The sequence below is a fragment of the Tupaia chinensis genome, unplaced genomic scaffold (genome assembly GCF_000334495.1).
Source record: "Tupaia chinensis unplaced genomic scaffold, TupChi_1.0 Scaffold000035_1, whole genome shotgun sequence".
Taxonomy (NCBI): domain Eukaryota; kingdom Metazoa; phylum Chordata; class Mammalia; order Scandentia; family Tupaiidae; genus Tupaia; species Tupaia belangeri.
Window position 1 is genome coordinate 142,918 of NW_006159465.1, and position 13,578 is coordinate 156,495.

Consider the following 13,578-nt stretch of genomic DNA (forward strand, 5'->3'; position numbering starts at 1 on the left):
ATGGGACACGGGTACTAGGTTTGGCTCCGAGGTTCGCTGAGCAAAGGTCTCACCCCATCTCCATGGGGTAGAAAAGATGTCTTTTTTTTCCCTTGACCAATCCGATGCCTCCTATTCTTGGGTGTTTACCCATTTATATTCCTGCCCCTTCACTGAAGAGGACACCCCACCCCCAAGCCCATCCAAGATTCAGTTAACGGCCCCCGCTCCCTAGGACGGACTGTCCTTAGTCTTTTCCTGAGATTTGATTCCCTGAGTTTTTCCACAACCCCCGACGTTCCCGTGTCCATCCACTCTGTTCAGTTCCCCAACCTGCGACTACCACGGAAAATGAACGTTTGCCCAAGGCTCCCGCCCCAGCCTTTGGAGGGCGTCAGCTTCCACTTTTCCTAAATTCAGAGCTTCTCCTTTTCCCCCACAAATACCTGTTGGCCGTCAGGACTAGGGAGCAGGCAAGGATGCAGAGGAGGGGTGTGGGGGTCCCCAGCATAGGCCTAGTCGGATTCTTCCGCTCTCCCCCCAAAAAACGCACCTTGAACCACGTGGTGAGGATCTCACGTCAGGGGCCAGCAGGGGGTACTTGAGGACCTGACCCTAAGCAGGTTCTGCTACATGAGGTCTGGGTGGGCTTTTGGCCCCTGCTGCCACTCCTTCTAGGGGTGAAGTCTGGCGTCTGGAGAGAGGACGAGGAGCCTTCCCTAGTGGAGAGAGCGGGGTTAGAAGCGGAGCTGAGACCTCCTTGTAGGTAAGTCAAGTTGGGGCAGGAGATCTCTGGGTCTTTTGAACCCCTGGGAAAGTATTCAGCCTCTACTAATTTTTTCTGAAAGAGGTGCGAGTGGAGTCTGATGTTGTTGTTCCTGTCATCCAGGTGGCCCCAGCTGGCCTACCAGAGGATCACGGTGGCTCAGAGTTATTAAGGCTAGCTGCTGTAGCTCATGGATTCTGCCTTTCCCCCAGACACCCCCATATGCCTGTGGACTCAGGGAGGTTCAGGTTTCCAGCTCCACAAGTGAACGAATGAATGGATAGCTATAGAGGGTCATGGAAATGGGATATTGCATTGATCCCCTCTGATCCTGAGATGGTCCATCGAACAGATAAAAACCTCCACTTTTCCCCCTTTGGAACTGGAGGCTGTCAGCCTCTACCTCCCCCTCTCTCTTGACTCATTCAATAAATATTTGTCCTTGAGTGCAAGTTTGAGAAAGATGTAATCTTTGACTCAGAAGGTTTAGGCTGAAAAAAAGAAAAGAAAAAACTAAAAAGACCATTGTTTCATAGTGACAAGTTGTAACGGATTCTCTGAGGAAAACAGGCAAGAGGATTTTGAAAGTTACAAAGGCAGATGGCTTCCTGGCTTGGTTGCTTGGGAACCTCTTTCTGAAGCCCAAGTAAGAAGCAGCCTGGGAGTTTGAAAGGATGGAGTTCAGGACTCGGGGCCAGATGGTGCAAGTTTTGATGCAGTGAGGTGCTTGTCTAGTTTGAGAACAGAGAAGTGTGGACTAGGGCAGAGGGGCGAGGGAGGACAGGGACTAAGAAGGCAACTGATGGTTCATGTGGCATTTGAAAAGGGGATCTGGCCTGCTCTGCGGCCTGTGTTTAGGGCGTCCAGATCCCACATGGCTAACTGCACGGTTTACTGGACCCGGTGGCTTGAGAAACACAGTGGGCGCAGGTTCCTGTGTGCTCCCAAGTCCCGTGAGTAAGGAAAAATGGACAGGGAGGGATTGTGGTGTGACCATTCTCCCCTGGGGGATGCTTTCTCCTTTACCTCTCTGTCTCTCTGTTGAGTGCACATGCCTTCTAGAAAAGGGGATCCATTCGAAGATGATAATTTTTGTGATCTGATAGCTGTTGTCCCACTGTGATCGATGTATGCAGAGCCAGCTCTAGGGGGAGCAGACATAGAGGAAGGGAGAAAAGGGAGTGGCCATGACCCAGGTCCTGCCTTGGACGAAGTGTGGGCGTGCGGGTCCACAGGGATGGACAGATGGGGTAAGACGTAGGTTGCAGGGCGTGAGGGAAAGACGCGAGTGGTCGGCGATTGTCGGAGTGTTGACTTGGTCAGATGGGCTGGCCCTTCTTTCTGTGGTGATCAGGCGAGTGAGAGAGGAAAAGGATGGCAAACACAAAGTGCTTGGCGGAAATGCTGTTTTTGGCTAGGACACACAAAATACGATAAGATGTCTGGAATTTCTTTTTTTTTTTTTTTGAGAGATTTTTGCTATAGGGCACGTGCGCTTGCCAGACAGAGAGAGAGACATAGAGACAGAAAGCGAGAAATCCTTTCACTGTCCTCCAAAAAAAACCCTGATAACTATAAGCAGTCATTCTCCTCCTCCTGGTCCTCCTCATTTACTATGTCTATGGATTTGCCTATTCTGGAAGTGTTATATAAATGGAACCATATAATATGTGGCCTTGTGTCTGGCTTCTTTCACTTGGCGTAATGTTTTCAAGACCCTTCTCTGTCATAGCATGCATCAATACTTTTTCTTTTTCAGTTGCTGAATAACATTCCATTGAATGTATTTTCCACATTTTTATCTCAGGTGATTGCCACTTTTTAGTTATTATCAGTAATATGATTTTAATTCCTTTTGAATTGAACATAATTTTTAAATATTTCAATAATGGTTGGGTATTCTCTAATTCTCTTTCCAGTTACTAGTTGAATATACCCTTTTGCCCAAAAAGAAAAGAAAAGGAAGTGATAGTAACAACAATGATTTATCATTTTCTTAAAGAATTATTTTTATTTTACTTTACTTACTTATGTGAACAGAGCAGGACAGAGTGTGTGTGTGTGAGAGAGGGAAAGTGAGAAAGCAAGCCACCAGACCTGGGACTCGAACAACGGTCAGTCATGTGGGAGTCCAACGTCCTTAACCACCACGCCACTTGCCAGCCCCTATGTAATGATTGTTGTATCAAATGTTTACACTTTTAACCAGACATACCTACAATTTTGGGTTTATATGTCTGTGCACATGGACATGTGCGGGGAGGACACCTAAAATCTGCTCTCTTGGGTCAGAAGGTGGCGTGATGGTTAAGGCACTGGACTCCCATGTGGCTGACTACAGTTTGAGTCCCAGACTTGCTTTCTCACTTTCTCTCCCTGTCTCTCTCTAGTGAGCGCAATGGCTCTTTACCAGGGTCATTCTTTTGTAAGTTTATTGCCTAAGCCCTGGCAACTAAGGAGAGCCTTGGAGTTTTCTGAGGAAATGAAGAGAAAAGGGAGCATATGGGACCTCTCCTTTAGGGTCTCTCTCTCTCTCTCTCTTTTTTTTTTAAGAGAGATTTTTGCTAGAGGCATGTGCACTTGCCAGAGAGACAGAAGGCCAGAGCTCACCCTCTCAGGGAGTGGCCATGTGAATTCACCTGCGGGAGCATACGGGACCTCTCCTTTAGGGTCTCTCTCTCTTTTTTTTTTAAGAGAGATTTTTGCTAGAGGCATGTGCACTTGCCAGAGAGACAGAAGGCAAGAGCTCACCCTCTCAGGGAGTGGCCATGTGAATTCACCTGCTTGGGGAGCATGTGTGCCATCTGGAAAAAAAATTTTATCCTTTTTTCCTGTTCATCTGTTTCATGTCAGTTTAATTTTCTGGCCCAGACAGGACCCTAAGAGGTTAGAGGTGGGGTTCTGCACCCCCACCCCCACCCCGCAACTCCTGGTTTGTCGTTGTGGATTAGTCACTGTAGCATTTCATCTTCTGCAAATCCTCAGTTGCACTTGGTAGGCATGATACAACACTGTTCCAATACTGGAGCCAGTGGAATTGGTTCTGCATCCCTTAAAAGTACCCTCTCCGGGACCAGCAGGTGGCATAGTGGTTATGTGGCTGGACTCCTATGTAGTCGACCACAGTTTGAGTCCCGGACCTGGTTGTTTAACACTTCTTCTAGGTGCATGTGCATGCATGCCCCAAATCCCGAGAGGAGAATGGAGAAGGGATTGGTGGTGTGGCCATCTCCCTTGGAGGGGTGATTTCTCACTTTCTGTCTCTCTGTGTTCCCCATCGAGCACACGTGCCCTACAGCAGAAATCTCCCTCTTAAAAAAAAAAGAAAAAAAAAAAGTACCCTCTTCTAGGGGCCAGAATATGCATAGTGGTTCTGTCTTTCCTTCCGTTCTTCCTTCCTTCCTTCCTTCTTTATTTCCACCCCCCCTCTTTCTTTCTTTATAAGGGGTCTTGCCATGTCTGGATCCCCCTACCTTGGCCCCCAGCTAGGACTATAGGTGTGTGCCACCATTCCTGGCTTTCCGTTTTTTAGGTTTTTGCCATAGGGTGTGTGCACTCACCAGAGAGAAGGAAAGTGAGAACTCTCCCCCCAGGGGGGTTGGCCACACCTCAATCCCGTCTCCTTCATTCCTGTCCTGGGATTTGGGGAATGCACTCACATGTACCCAGTGTGATTTTCAAGCCGCCAGGTCCCTGACTCAAACCACGTTGTGGGCTGCTTGGAATCCAGCATCTTAAGCACCACGCCACCTACTGGTTGCAGGTACTAGGCCTTTAGGATGGACCCTGAATGAAACCAGAGCCTTCCTTGCGGTCTCGGCCTGCAGAGAGCAGTCTTAGCAACATGCCACCAGGACTGACCCGTCTTTCGCCATATGTATGTGAGGTGAGTGATGTGTTGAAGACACTATGATGGCTTTGTGGTGCATGACATTGGCAGGTAGGGAGAGCACTTTGGAGCGATGGCTCTTGTCTGGGCGCAATGTCGTGAGACTTGTACCAAGCAGAGCAGTGAAGAGTGGTTGGGGAGACTCTCGATTAGAGTGGGCAGGCTGACTGTTGGATTGAATATGGGCATGAGGAACGAAAAGAGGTTGATGACACCTGCGAGTCTCACTTAGCCAAGTATTGGCCTGGCTGGTGCTTTCTTTCACTGAGATGAATGTGGTGGAAAAATGTTTTGTTTGGGTTCATGGAGACTTTTTGGAGAAGATGACAAGCTACAACTAAGGTGACGATGTCTGTGATATTTGAGTGCAAAATATAATTTATGCTTGAACATATTGGAGCCAGCAGGTGGCGTGGTGGTTAAGGGCACTGAACTCCCACATGGCTGACAGTGGTTTGAATCCCGGACTGGGAGGTTTGCTTTCTCACTTTCTCTCTCTCTTTATCTAACTCTCTCTCACTCTGTCCCTTTCTGGTCAAATTAAAAAAAAAAAAGTTAAATAAAATAACTCTTTTTTGGGAGAGTTTGTTTTTGTTTTTGTTTTTGGCTATAGGGCACGTGTGCTTGCCAGAAAGAGAGAGAGACAGAGACAGAAAGCGAAAAATTATCCCCCGGGGGGATGGCCACGTCACAATCCCTCCTCCTCCATTCTCCTCTCGGGATCTTGGGCATGCACACATGCCCGGCGTGAGTTTGAGCCACCAGGTCTGGGACTCGAACCGTGGTTGACCATATGAGAGTCCAGCCAACTGGAAGAAGCCACCAGAGGCCAAAAAGACAGGAGCGTGGAATGGTCTAGAAGGAACCAGGAGGCCTAGTCCTGAGTTGGTGGGGTTTTAAGGGAGCAGAGCAGGGACTTCAGCTCCCACACAGCTGCCTTCCCTGGGGCTTGGGTTCTTCCCTCTGTGGCCTCCAGGGGGCAGCAAAGGCCAGTGTGTGGGGGGGAGGTCAAGTTTGGGGTCTAGCCTGCCCTGGAGGGAGCCCTAAGATCTGCTTCCTCCAGAGTTCCTCTTTCCTCTCAGTTGTTCCCCAAGAAATCATTTTCTACAAGGGATAACGATGAATGGTCTATGGCTCAGCCTCAGGTCCCGGCCTCAGGTCACTGCATGAACACAAGACGGAGGAGTTCATGATGCCCTGTCCTGTATGAGGGGGACCAGGAGGACGTGGGGAGGAGTGAGAAGTCCCGGCTCTGCCTTCAGTCCCTGGAAGAGCAGTGATTGTCCTTGACGTGATTCTGTCCTTGCCCTCCTCCCTCACAGCGCAGAAGGAACGTCCTGTAATTTCTCAGGTTGGAACCATCGTGACCCCCCAATAGGAAGGGTAGGGATAGCCTTGAGATGGCTCCATAGCCTGTTACTGTCATGAACACTGTGGTCATGTCGCTGGACTCCCACATAGTTGACCGTGGTTCGAGACCTGGACCTGGCAGCTTAAACCTCAGCCTGGGCGTGTGTCTGTGTGTGCATGCCCAAGATCACTAGAGGAGAATGGAGGAGAAGGGATTGCAGCATGGCCATTCCTCCTTGGGGGTGATTTCTCGCTTTCTATCTCTCTGTCTCTGGTGAGCACACACTCCCTATAGCAAAAATCTCTCTAAAACAAACAAACAAAAGCAATCAGTTTCAAAAAATTTTCATTTCTCAGCTGAGCCCTGCTGCCCAGGGGTGCAGGAGTGCTTGGGTCAAAGACCGGTCGGGGTGAGGGGAGGAGGGGCAGGTATAGGAAGCGAATTTGCATGGAAGCCCCTCTCTGCTCTGAGGCAGAGGAGGGGATAAGAGAGTCTGGGGGAGTCATGTCCACTGCTAGGTCACGCAAGTGATGCTCAGAAGCGTCTCCACCATGGCCTGGACTCTGTTCCTCCTCGCTTTCCTCTCTCAGGGCCCAGGTGACACCTCCAGGAAAGGGAACCGGGGACATCGGGTGATGCTTTATCTACTCCTCCTCAGGCCCCCCCAGGCAGAGCATGGACTCAACAGTGTATTTTTCCTCTTTGTAGGGTGTCAGGCCCAGTCTGCCCTGACTCAACCTCCCTCTCTCTCTGGGACTCCTGGACAGAGGGTCAACATCTCCTGTGCAGGAAGCAGCAGTGACATCAGAGGTTATAATAATGTCTTCGGCTACCAACAGTGCCCAGAAACTAGCCCTAAACTTCTCATCTATTATGTAAACACTCCTTGATCCCAGATCGCTTCTCTGGCTCCAAGTCTGGCAACATGGCCTCCCTGACCATCTCTGGGCTCCAGGCTGAGGACAAAGCTGATTATTTCTGTAGCTCATACGCTGGTAGTGGTATTTTCCACAGTGGTCCAAGCAAATGGGGAAGCAAGACCAGATTGTTCCTGAGCTCACAGGCTCCCCCCCCCCCCCGTGCAGGTGTCTCCTCAGTCCTGTGCACAGGGGTTCAGGCCATGGGGCCTGGGGAGTTCTCTTCTCCATCAGCAGCTGTCTGCTCTGACCATGGCGTCCTAAAGGAAGCACATTCTTTGGTTCATGGCATGGGGACAATGGCAAGTTCCTCCCGTCTGTGTGATGTGGTCTCTGTGTTTGCGAAATTTTCCAAATTTAATGGCAGACACAGGGACAAGAAGATCCCTGTCTGGTGCCTTTCCTGCAGTTTATTTTATTTTATTTTTAATTGCCAGAGGGCATGTGCACTGGCCAGAAAAAGAGAGGGGAATAGGGTGTGATCACCCCAGTGTCCCTTCTCCCCCATTTCTTCCTCCCGTTGGAATTTTCGGCACACACTTAACAATACCTGGTGTTTCTCAAGCCACCAAGGCTGGGATTTGAACCATGGTTGTCATGCAGGACTCAGCTCTCTTCACCACTAGGCCATAGGGCTGGCTCATTTTCTGCAGTCCTCAAAGAGATCTCTTTAAATTCCCTTGTCTCTCACACCATGCAGTCCTGCCTGGTTTCTGTTTAACTTAGACGATGGCTCCTTTCATCCATCTAGCTATCGCCTCATTCTAGTGCAGATGCTCCCAGGTGGGTTACTCTTTGTCTTGACTTTTTCTGAAAGAATAAGAAAACTAAGAAAAACTTGTACGATGTTGCCAAGGAAGTGAGATCCAGGGAAAGTAGGCACTTTTTCTTTGTGTAGTCACCTTTTTTTTTTTTTTTTTTTAAAACCCCATATCAAGGAATTTGAGTTGATTCTTTGTGTTTTGGAGAAAATCCCTTCCCCCAGATCAGTGAAGCCCTGTCCTGGAGCAGCCCTGCACGTGGACGGTCTCCCTGATAGGATGGGCACCTCCCTAAACGGTTCCTTTGTTCCAGAAAGGAAGAGATGTTTGGTTGGTGTTCATCCCTCTTTCTTCAGGAATCCCCAGAAAATCTGATTTCTGCAATGAGCCAACCCACTTACTACCTGGAATCCCAGTTATAATGAATCTCTAATTCCATATTTATGCCCACAGACACATGTGTACATATATGTGTGTGTGTATATATATACACACACACACACACACACACATATATATATATACACTCACAAGCTAGACGTGATTTTTTCGAACATCTGGCTTCAGCTGGGTTTCAGTCTCTGCACACTTGGGATGGTGACCCATCCTTGCCAGTCTGCCAGAGCTTCAGCAGTGACACTGCCTCGCCCTGACAACAGGCTCTGCTGGCCCAGCAGGGTGGACGCCCGGCTTACCTGAGAGCTCATTCGTTCTCTGGATCCCCTCAGTTCCTCGCTCCCAGTCTTATTCTAGACACCTTTATTCTTCCCGTAACAATCAGTACCTTCTCGCTTTCATCATCGGGGCTGGACAATGACACCCTCTGACCTGGACGGAGCAGCTGGGGTCAGCCCCTGTGGGAAGGGAGAGACCTCCCCTGCCGAAATCACAGAGACTGATTCCTTGACCAGAGACTGTCAGAGGAACTGTAGGGCAAATGAAAGACAGGTATAAACTTTCTGGTGGGACCTTCAGGGGGCACATTTGTGTCACATTTTACTAACCGTTGAACAGTCACCGAAGCATGACAGGACTCTCAGATGCCTTTATCAAAACAAGAGTGATGAGTCTGCAGGAGCCCTAACTTCTCTGATTTCCACGTGCAGGACACACGTGGCTTCTCTAAAGTAACCCCTTTGTTCCACCAGGAAGAACCACATGCTAGATCCTTCCCTTGTTCTTCAGACACTCCCGAAGGAACTGATTTGCATGAAGAGACAACCCCATCACTAGGTGGAGTCTCGGGTTCCTGTGTACTCTGACACTAAATGTCCACAACGGAATTCACCGAACTCCTGTGAGAACCTGAGTTCCTGTTCGAGAGACAACTGATGGAGTGACCAGGCCTCCACTTGCCCGGTTCGCGTACTTGCAATTCCTGGACCATGCGGCTGCAGGTGGTGTGATGGTTAAGGTGTTGAACTCCCACATGGATGACTGTGGTTTGCATTTCAGGCTTAAGGTCTTAAAACTCAAACCAGACGTGTGTGTGTGTGTCCAAAATTCCGAGAAGGGATTGTGGCATGGCCATCCCTCCTGTGGGGTGATTTTTAATTTTCTGTCTCTCCAGTGGGCACATACACCCTAGTGCAAAACTCTCTCTAAAATATATATATATATATACATATATACATATATATATATGTATATATATATATGAAAGGCCTGGACCATGGTTATACCATCAATTTGGAGAAACCAGAATAATGATCACACTACCTGAGAGCTGAGCTTTTCTCGTATGACTCACTCTCAGGGGGCAGCAGGAGATGTGGTGGTTAAGTTGCTGGATTCCCACATGGCTGACTGGTGTTCAAATCCCAGACCCGGTGGCTTCAAAATGACAAAAATAGGGGCCAGCAGGTGGCATAGTGGTTATGATGTTGGACACCCACATGGCTGACCATGGTTTGAGTCCTACACCTGGTGGCTTGAAACTCGCCCTAGGCATGTGTTACACGGGTCCAGGATTCCAGGAAACGAGGGGAAGGGATCATAGCATGGTCATCCCCCGTGGGGGATGATTTCTCACGTTCTCTCTCATTGTCTCTCTGTCTCTCCTCTCCGGGAAGCACACACATCCTGTGGCAAAACAAACAAAAATGAAAATCACAACAAATCAATGCATAAATAAATAAATGTTAAAAAAGAAAGGCTACTCCATAAGGCTCATCCTCTTTACTGGGTCTGAAGTATGTTTTCCAGTCACCTTCTTCCTTCTGAGGTATGTCGGTACTTTCAGCCTTAGTCATCTAGGTTGGAGCACTGGCTTCCACTGGCCCTTTAAGAGACCCTCATGCACATAGGGGGTTTTGCTCTTGGAGACAGAGATGATGATTCTGAGTTTTGGTCCCTTGACTGAGGAAGTTACAGGGGACACCCACCCTGGGATGTGTCCCTGGGGGAGGCACAGTCTGTACAAGCAGGCAGGACTCCACTCTTCCATAAGGAAGGGTAAAGCAGTGGTCATCTTCTCATCTTCTATTAGGCCTTCTGCAGTTGGTTTATTATTTTTTTTCAATACATATAAATATGTATAGACTTCTTAAACATAATTATTTATTTAATTTCATTTCTCTTTTTATTTAATTTGCTATAGGACTCGTGTGTTCACCAGAGAGAGACAGAGAGAGAGAAAGTGAGAAAGCAAGCCACCAGGTCCGGGACTTGAGCCATGGCTGGCCACGTGGGAGTCCAGCCAGAACCTTAACCACTATACCACCTGCTGGCCCCTGCGGTTGGTTTATTACTACTATTATTATTATTATTAAACGACAGATCTGAGACTCAACTGTGGTTGTCCATGTTGGATTCCGTCTCAAAACACCATGTCACTTTTTTCGACCTGAAATTTTCCCTTTTTTAAAAACCTGTTATTTATTTTTAGTTATTTTCTATTGTGGCCTAAGAAAGGTATTTGTAATGATTTTAATTTTTTGAACCTTGTAAAGACTCCTTTGTGCCCCACCATGTGATCTGCCCTGGAGAATATTCCGTGCACGCATGAGAAGACATTTTGAGAAGCCAGATGGTCTCCTCTTTATAGCATTTTCCTCACCTATTTCCTACAGGGGATATTTTCATTTTGCATCTGTTGTTTCCTTGGTCTGGAGCAAGGGCTGTGTCATGTCCCTAATCCTGTGTCCAGGCACCTCTGGGTCAACCAAGGAGGTCCTGAGTCTGAGGGTCAGATACCCCTGGTGAGATAGGAGACACATTCCGTTAAGGAGGAAAGGAGAGGAGAAGTGACAGAAATAGGGAATGCGTTAGAGCGATGGGGCCTGGTGCTGAGCTGGGAAGGTGAAGGGGGCGTTGAGAGTGTGTTCAGTCATTTCCGGCTGCATCCTAATGATTAGGCCACCAGGAGACAGCAAGGGAGTGGAGGACAAAAGAGGTCAGCTCTGCTTCACTTACCCTGGCACAATAGTTCTTTCTCTCCTCTCTCTTTAAAGAATATTTAGGGGCCAGCAGGCGGTTAAGGCACTGGACTCCCACATGGCTGACTATTGTTCGAGTCCTGGAGCTGGTAGCTTGCTTTTTTACTTTCCCTCTCTCTCTCCGCCCCCCCCCCTCTGGTGAATTAAAAATAAATAAATAAATAGGGAACCAGAAGTTAGCGTAATGGCTTTATTGCTGGACTCCCACGTAGTCGACTGCGGTTCGCGTCCTGGACCAGGTGGCTTAAAACTCATGCCAGGCGCGTGTGTGTGTGCCCAAGACCCCGAGAGGAGAATGGAGGAGAAGGGGTTGCAGCGTGGCCATCCCCCCTGGGGGGTGATTTCTCGCTTTCTGTCTCTATGTCTCTCTCTGTCTGTCTGGCGAGCGCACGCGCCCTATAGTGAAAACCTCTCCAAAAAAATAAATAAATGCAAAAAAAGAAAGACAGGAACTTGGAGGGGACTATAAGGGGACTATAAGGAACTAGAAGGCCTGGTCCTGAGCTGGGAGGGGCAGGAGAGAGGAGGGGAGTGGAGAACAGGGACTTCTGCTCCCACTCAGCTATGTTCCCTGGAGCTAGCGCTCCCTCTATGGCCACTAGGGGGCAGCAGAGGTCTAAGATGCTGGGAAGGTGATGCTTGGGATCTAGCCAACTTTCACCTGAAAACCTCTGCAAGGCCTCAGAAGAAGAGATCCAACTATTTCGAGCCCCAATAAATCTTGTCCATATGATCCCATAACTATTCAATGCTTTTGTCTCAGATATGTCTCTGGCACTGTGGAGTCAGGGGATGGAGCAATGGAGGACCTATCCCAACTGAGGGGGCTGAAACTATAAACAAAAGCTGGGAGCAACATCCCCCCCTTCCCCTCCAGCTGCCTATGGTGCTCTGGATTGAGGAGGTGGGATCCCAACCAGCCCATAATGCCCAGCGCAGAAAGGACGTCTGGAAATTCTGAAGCTAGGAGTAGCCATGGTGCAGGACAAGAAGAATACAGACTGCCAAGGCAGCACTGTTTCCTGATCTTCTTAAGGACTCCATGCTAAAATACCCAGTTCAGAGAGTTCTCACCCCTCAGCTGACCCTGGTGTCCAGGGACAGAGGCGTGTGTGGAAAAGGTCAGGTCAGGTTGGGGGAGGAAGGGGAGGTGCAGGAAGCAGATTTGCATGAAGGCCTCTGTGTCTTCTGAGGCAGGGGAGAGGATAAGAGAATCTAGGGGAGCCAGGCCCAGTGCTGGGGTCTCAGTAGGCCGTGCTCAGGGGCGTCTCCACCATGGCCTGGGCTCTGCTCCTCCTCACCCTCCTCTCTCAGGGCACAGGTGACACCTCTAGGGAGGGGACCAGGGACATCTGGGTGATGCTTTGTCTTCTCCTTCTCAGGCTCCCTTGGGCCCAGCACTGACTCACCAGAGTGTGTTTTCCTCGTTTCAGGGTCCTGGGCGCAGTCTGTCCTGACTCAGCCTTCCTCAGTGTCGGGGTCTCTGGGACAGACGGTCACCATCTCCTGTGCTGGAAGCAGCAATGACATTGGGGGATATAATCGTGTCTCCTGGTACCAACTGCATCCGGGCAGAACCCACAAAGCTCTGATTTATGATGTCAACCACAGGCCCTCAGGGATCCCAGATCGTTTCTCTGGCTCCAAGTCTGGCGACACGGCCTCCCTGACCATCTCTGGGCTCCAGGCTGAGGATGAGGCTGAGTATCACTGCAGCTCCTACGCGGCCAGTGGCATTTGCACAGTGATTCAAGCCTATGGGGAAGCGAGACCAAAACCTGCCCTGAGCTCACAGGCTCCCCCTCCAGCTCTGCTGATGCCTCCTCAGCCCTGTGCAGAGGGACTCAGGCCACCTGGGCTGGAGAGCCCAGTGTGCTCCCTTTCACCAGTGAAGTGCAAAAGGAAACGTGCTCTCTGGTTATGCCTGGACATCGTGACATCTTACTCCCCGCCTGGAACGTGGTTCCAAGAGTACAGCTCTGTGCAGCTGTTGGATGGCAGGAGCAGACCATCCAGGAGACCCCTGTGGGTATAATTTCTCCATTCTCAGAGAAATCCTCTCTGTAAATGTCCTTGCCTGTCACAGTCATGCTGCCCTCCCTGGATTCAGTTCTCCTGAAGAGATGCTGTCTTACTCAGTTGTGCGTCTATCACGAGCAGGTTAGTTGTTGTCCTTGGGCCTGCTGATGTTATGTTGGTTAAGACAGCTGAGTATCATACAGCCAACCGGCTGGGTCAAGTCCTGGAACGTGCAGTTTCAAAGACACATTAAGTGTGTATGTGTGTGTGTGTGTGTGTGTGTGTGTGTGCATGTGTGTGCATGCTCGTAACTTCATGAAGAAAATGGAGGAGGAGGGATTATGAGGTGGCATTCTCCCCTGGGCATGTTTTATTACTTTCCATAGCTCTTTCTCTCTCTGTCTCTGTCTCGCAATTGGACTCATTGTATGGCAAAAAAAAAAAAAAAAAAAAAAAAAA

The 13,578-nt window shown here is 49.2% G+C and overlaps 1 protein-coding gene across 1 annotated transcript in view; it reads left to right on the forward strand.

The window, feature by feature from the left end:
• Positions 1 to 13,139: 13,139 nt before the first annotated feature.
• Positions 13,140 to 13,578, forward strand: part of LOC114007715 (immunoglobulin lambda-1 light chain-like) — a 13,285-nt gene continuing 12,846 nt past the window's right edge. The window contains exon 1 of the mRNA XM_027771537.1: positions 13,140 to 13,260. Within this exon, the coding sequence (XP_027627338.1) occupies positions 13,224 to 13,260 (37 nt within the window). The 5' untranslated portion in view covers positions 13,140 to 13,223. The remainder of the gene's footprint in view (positions 13,261 to 13,578) is intronic.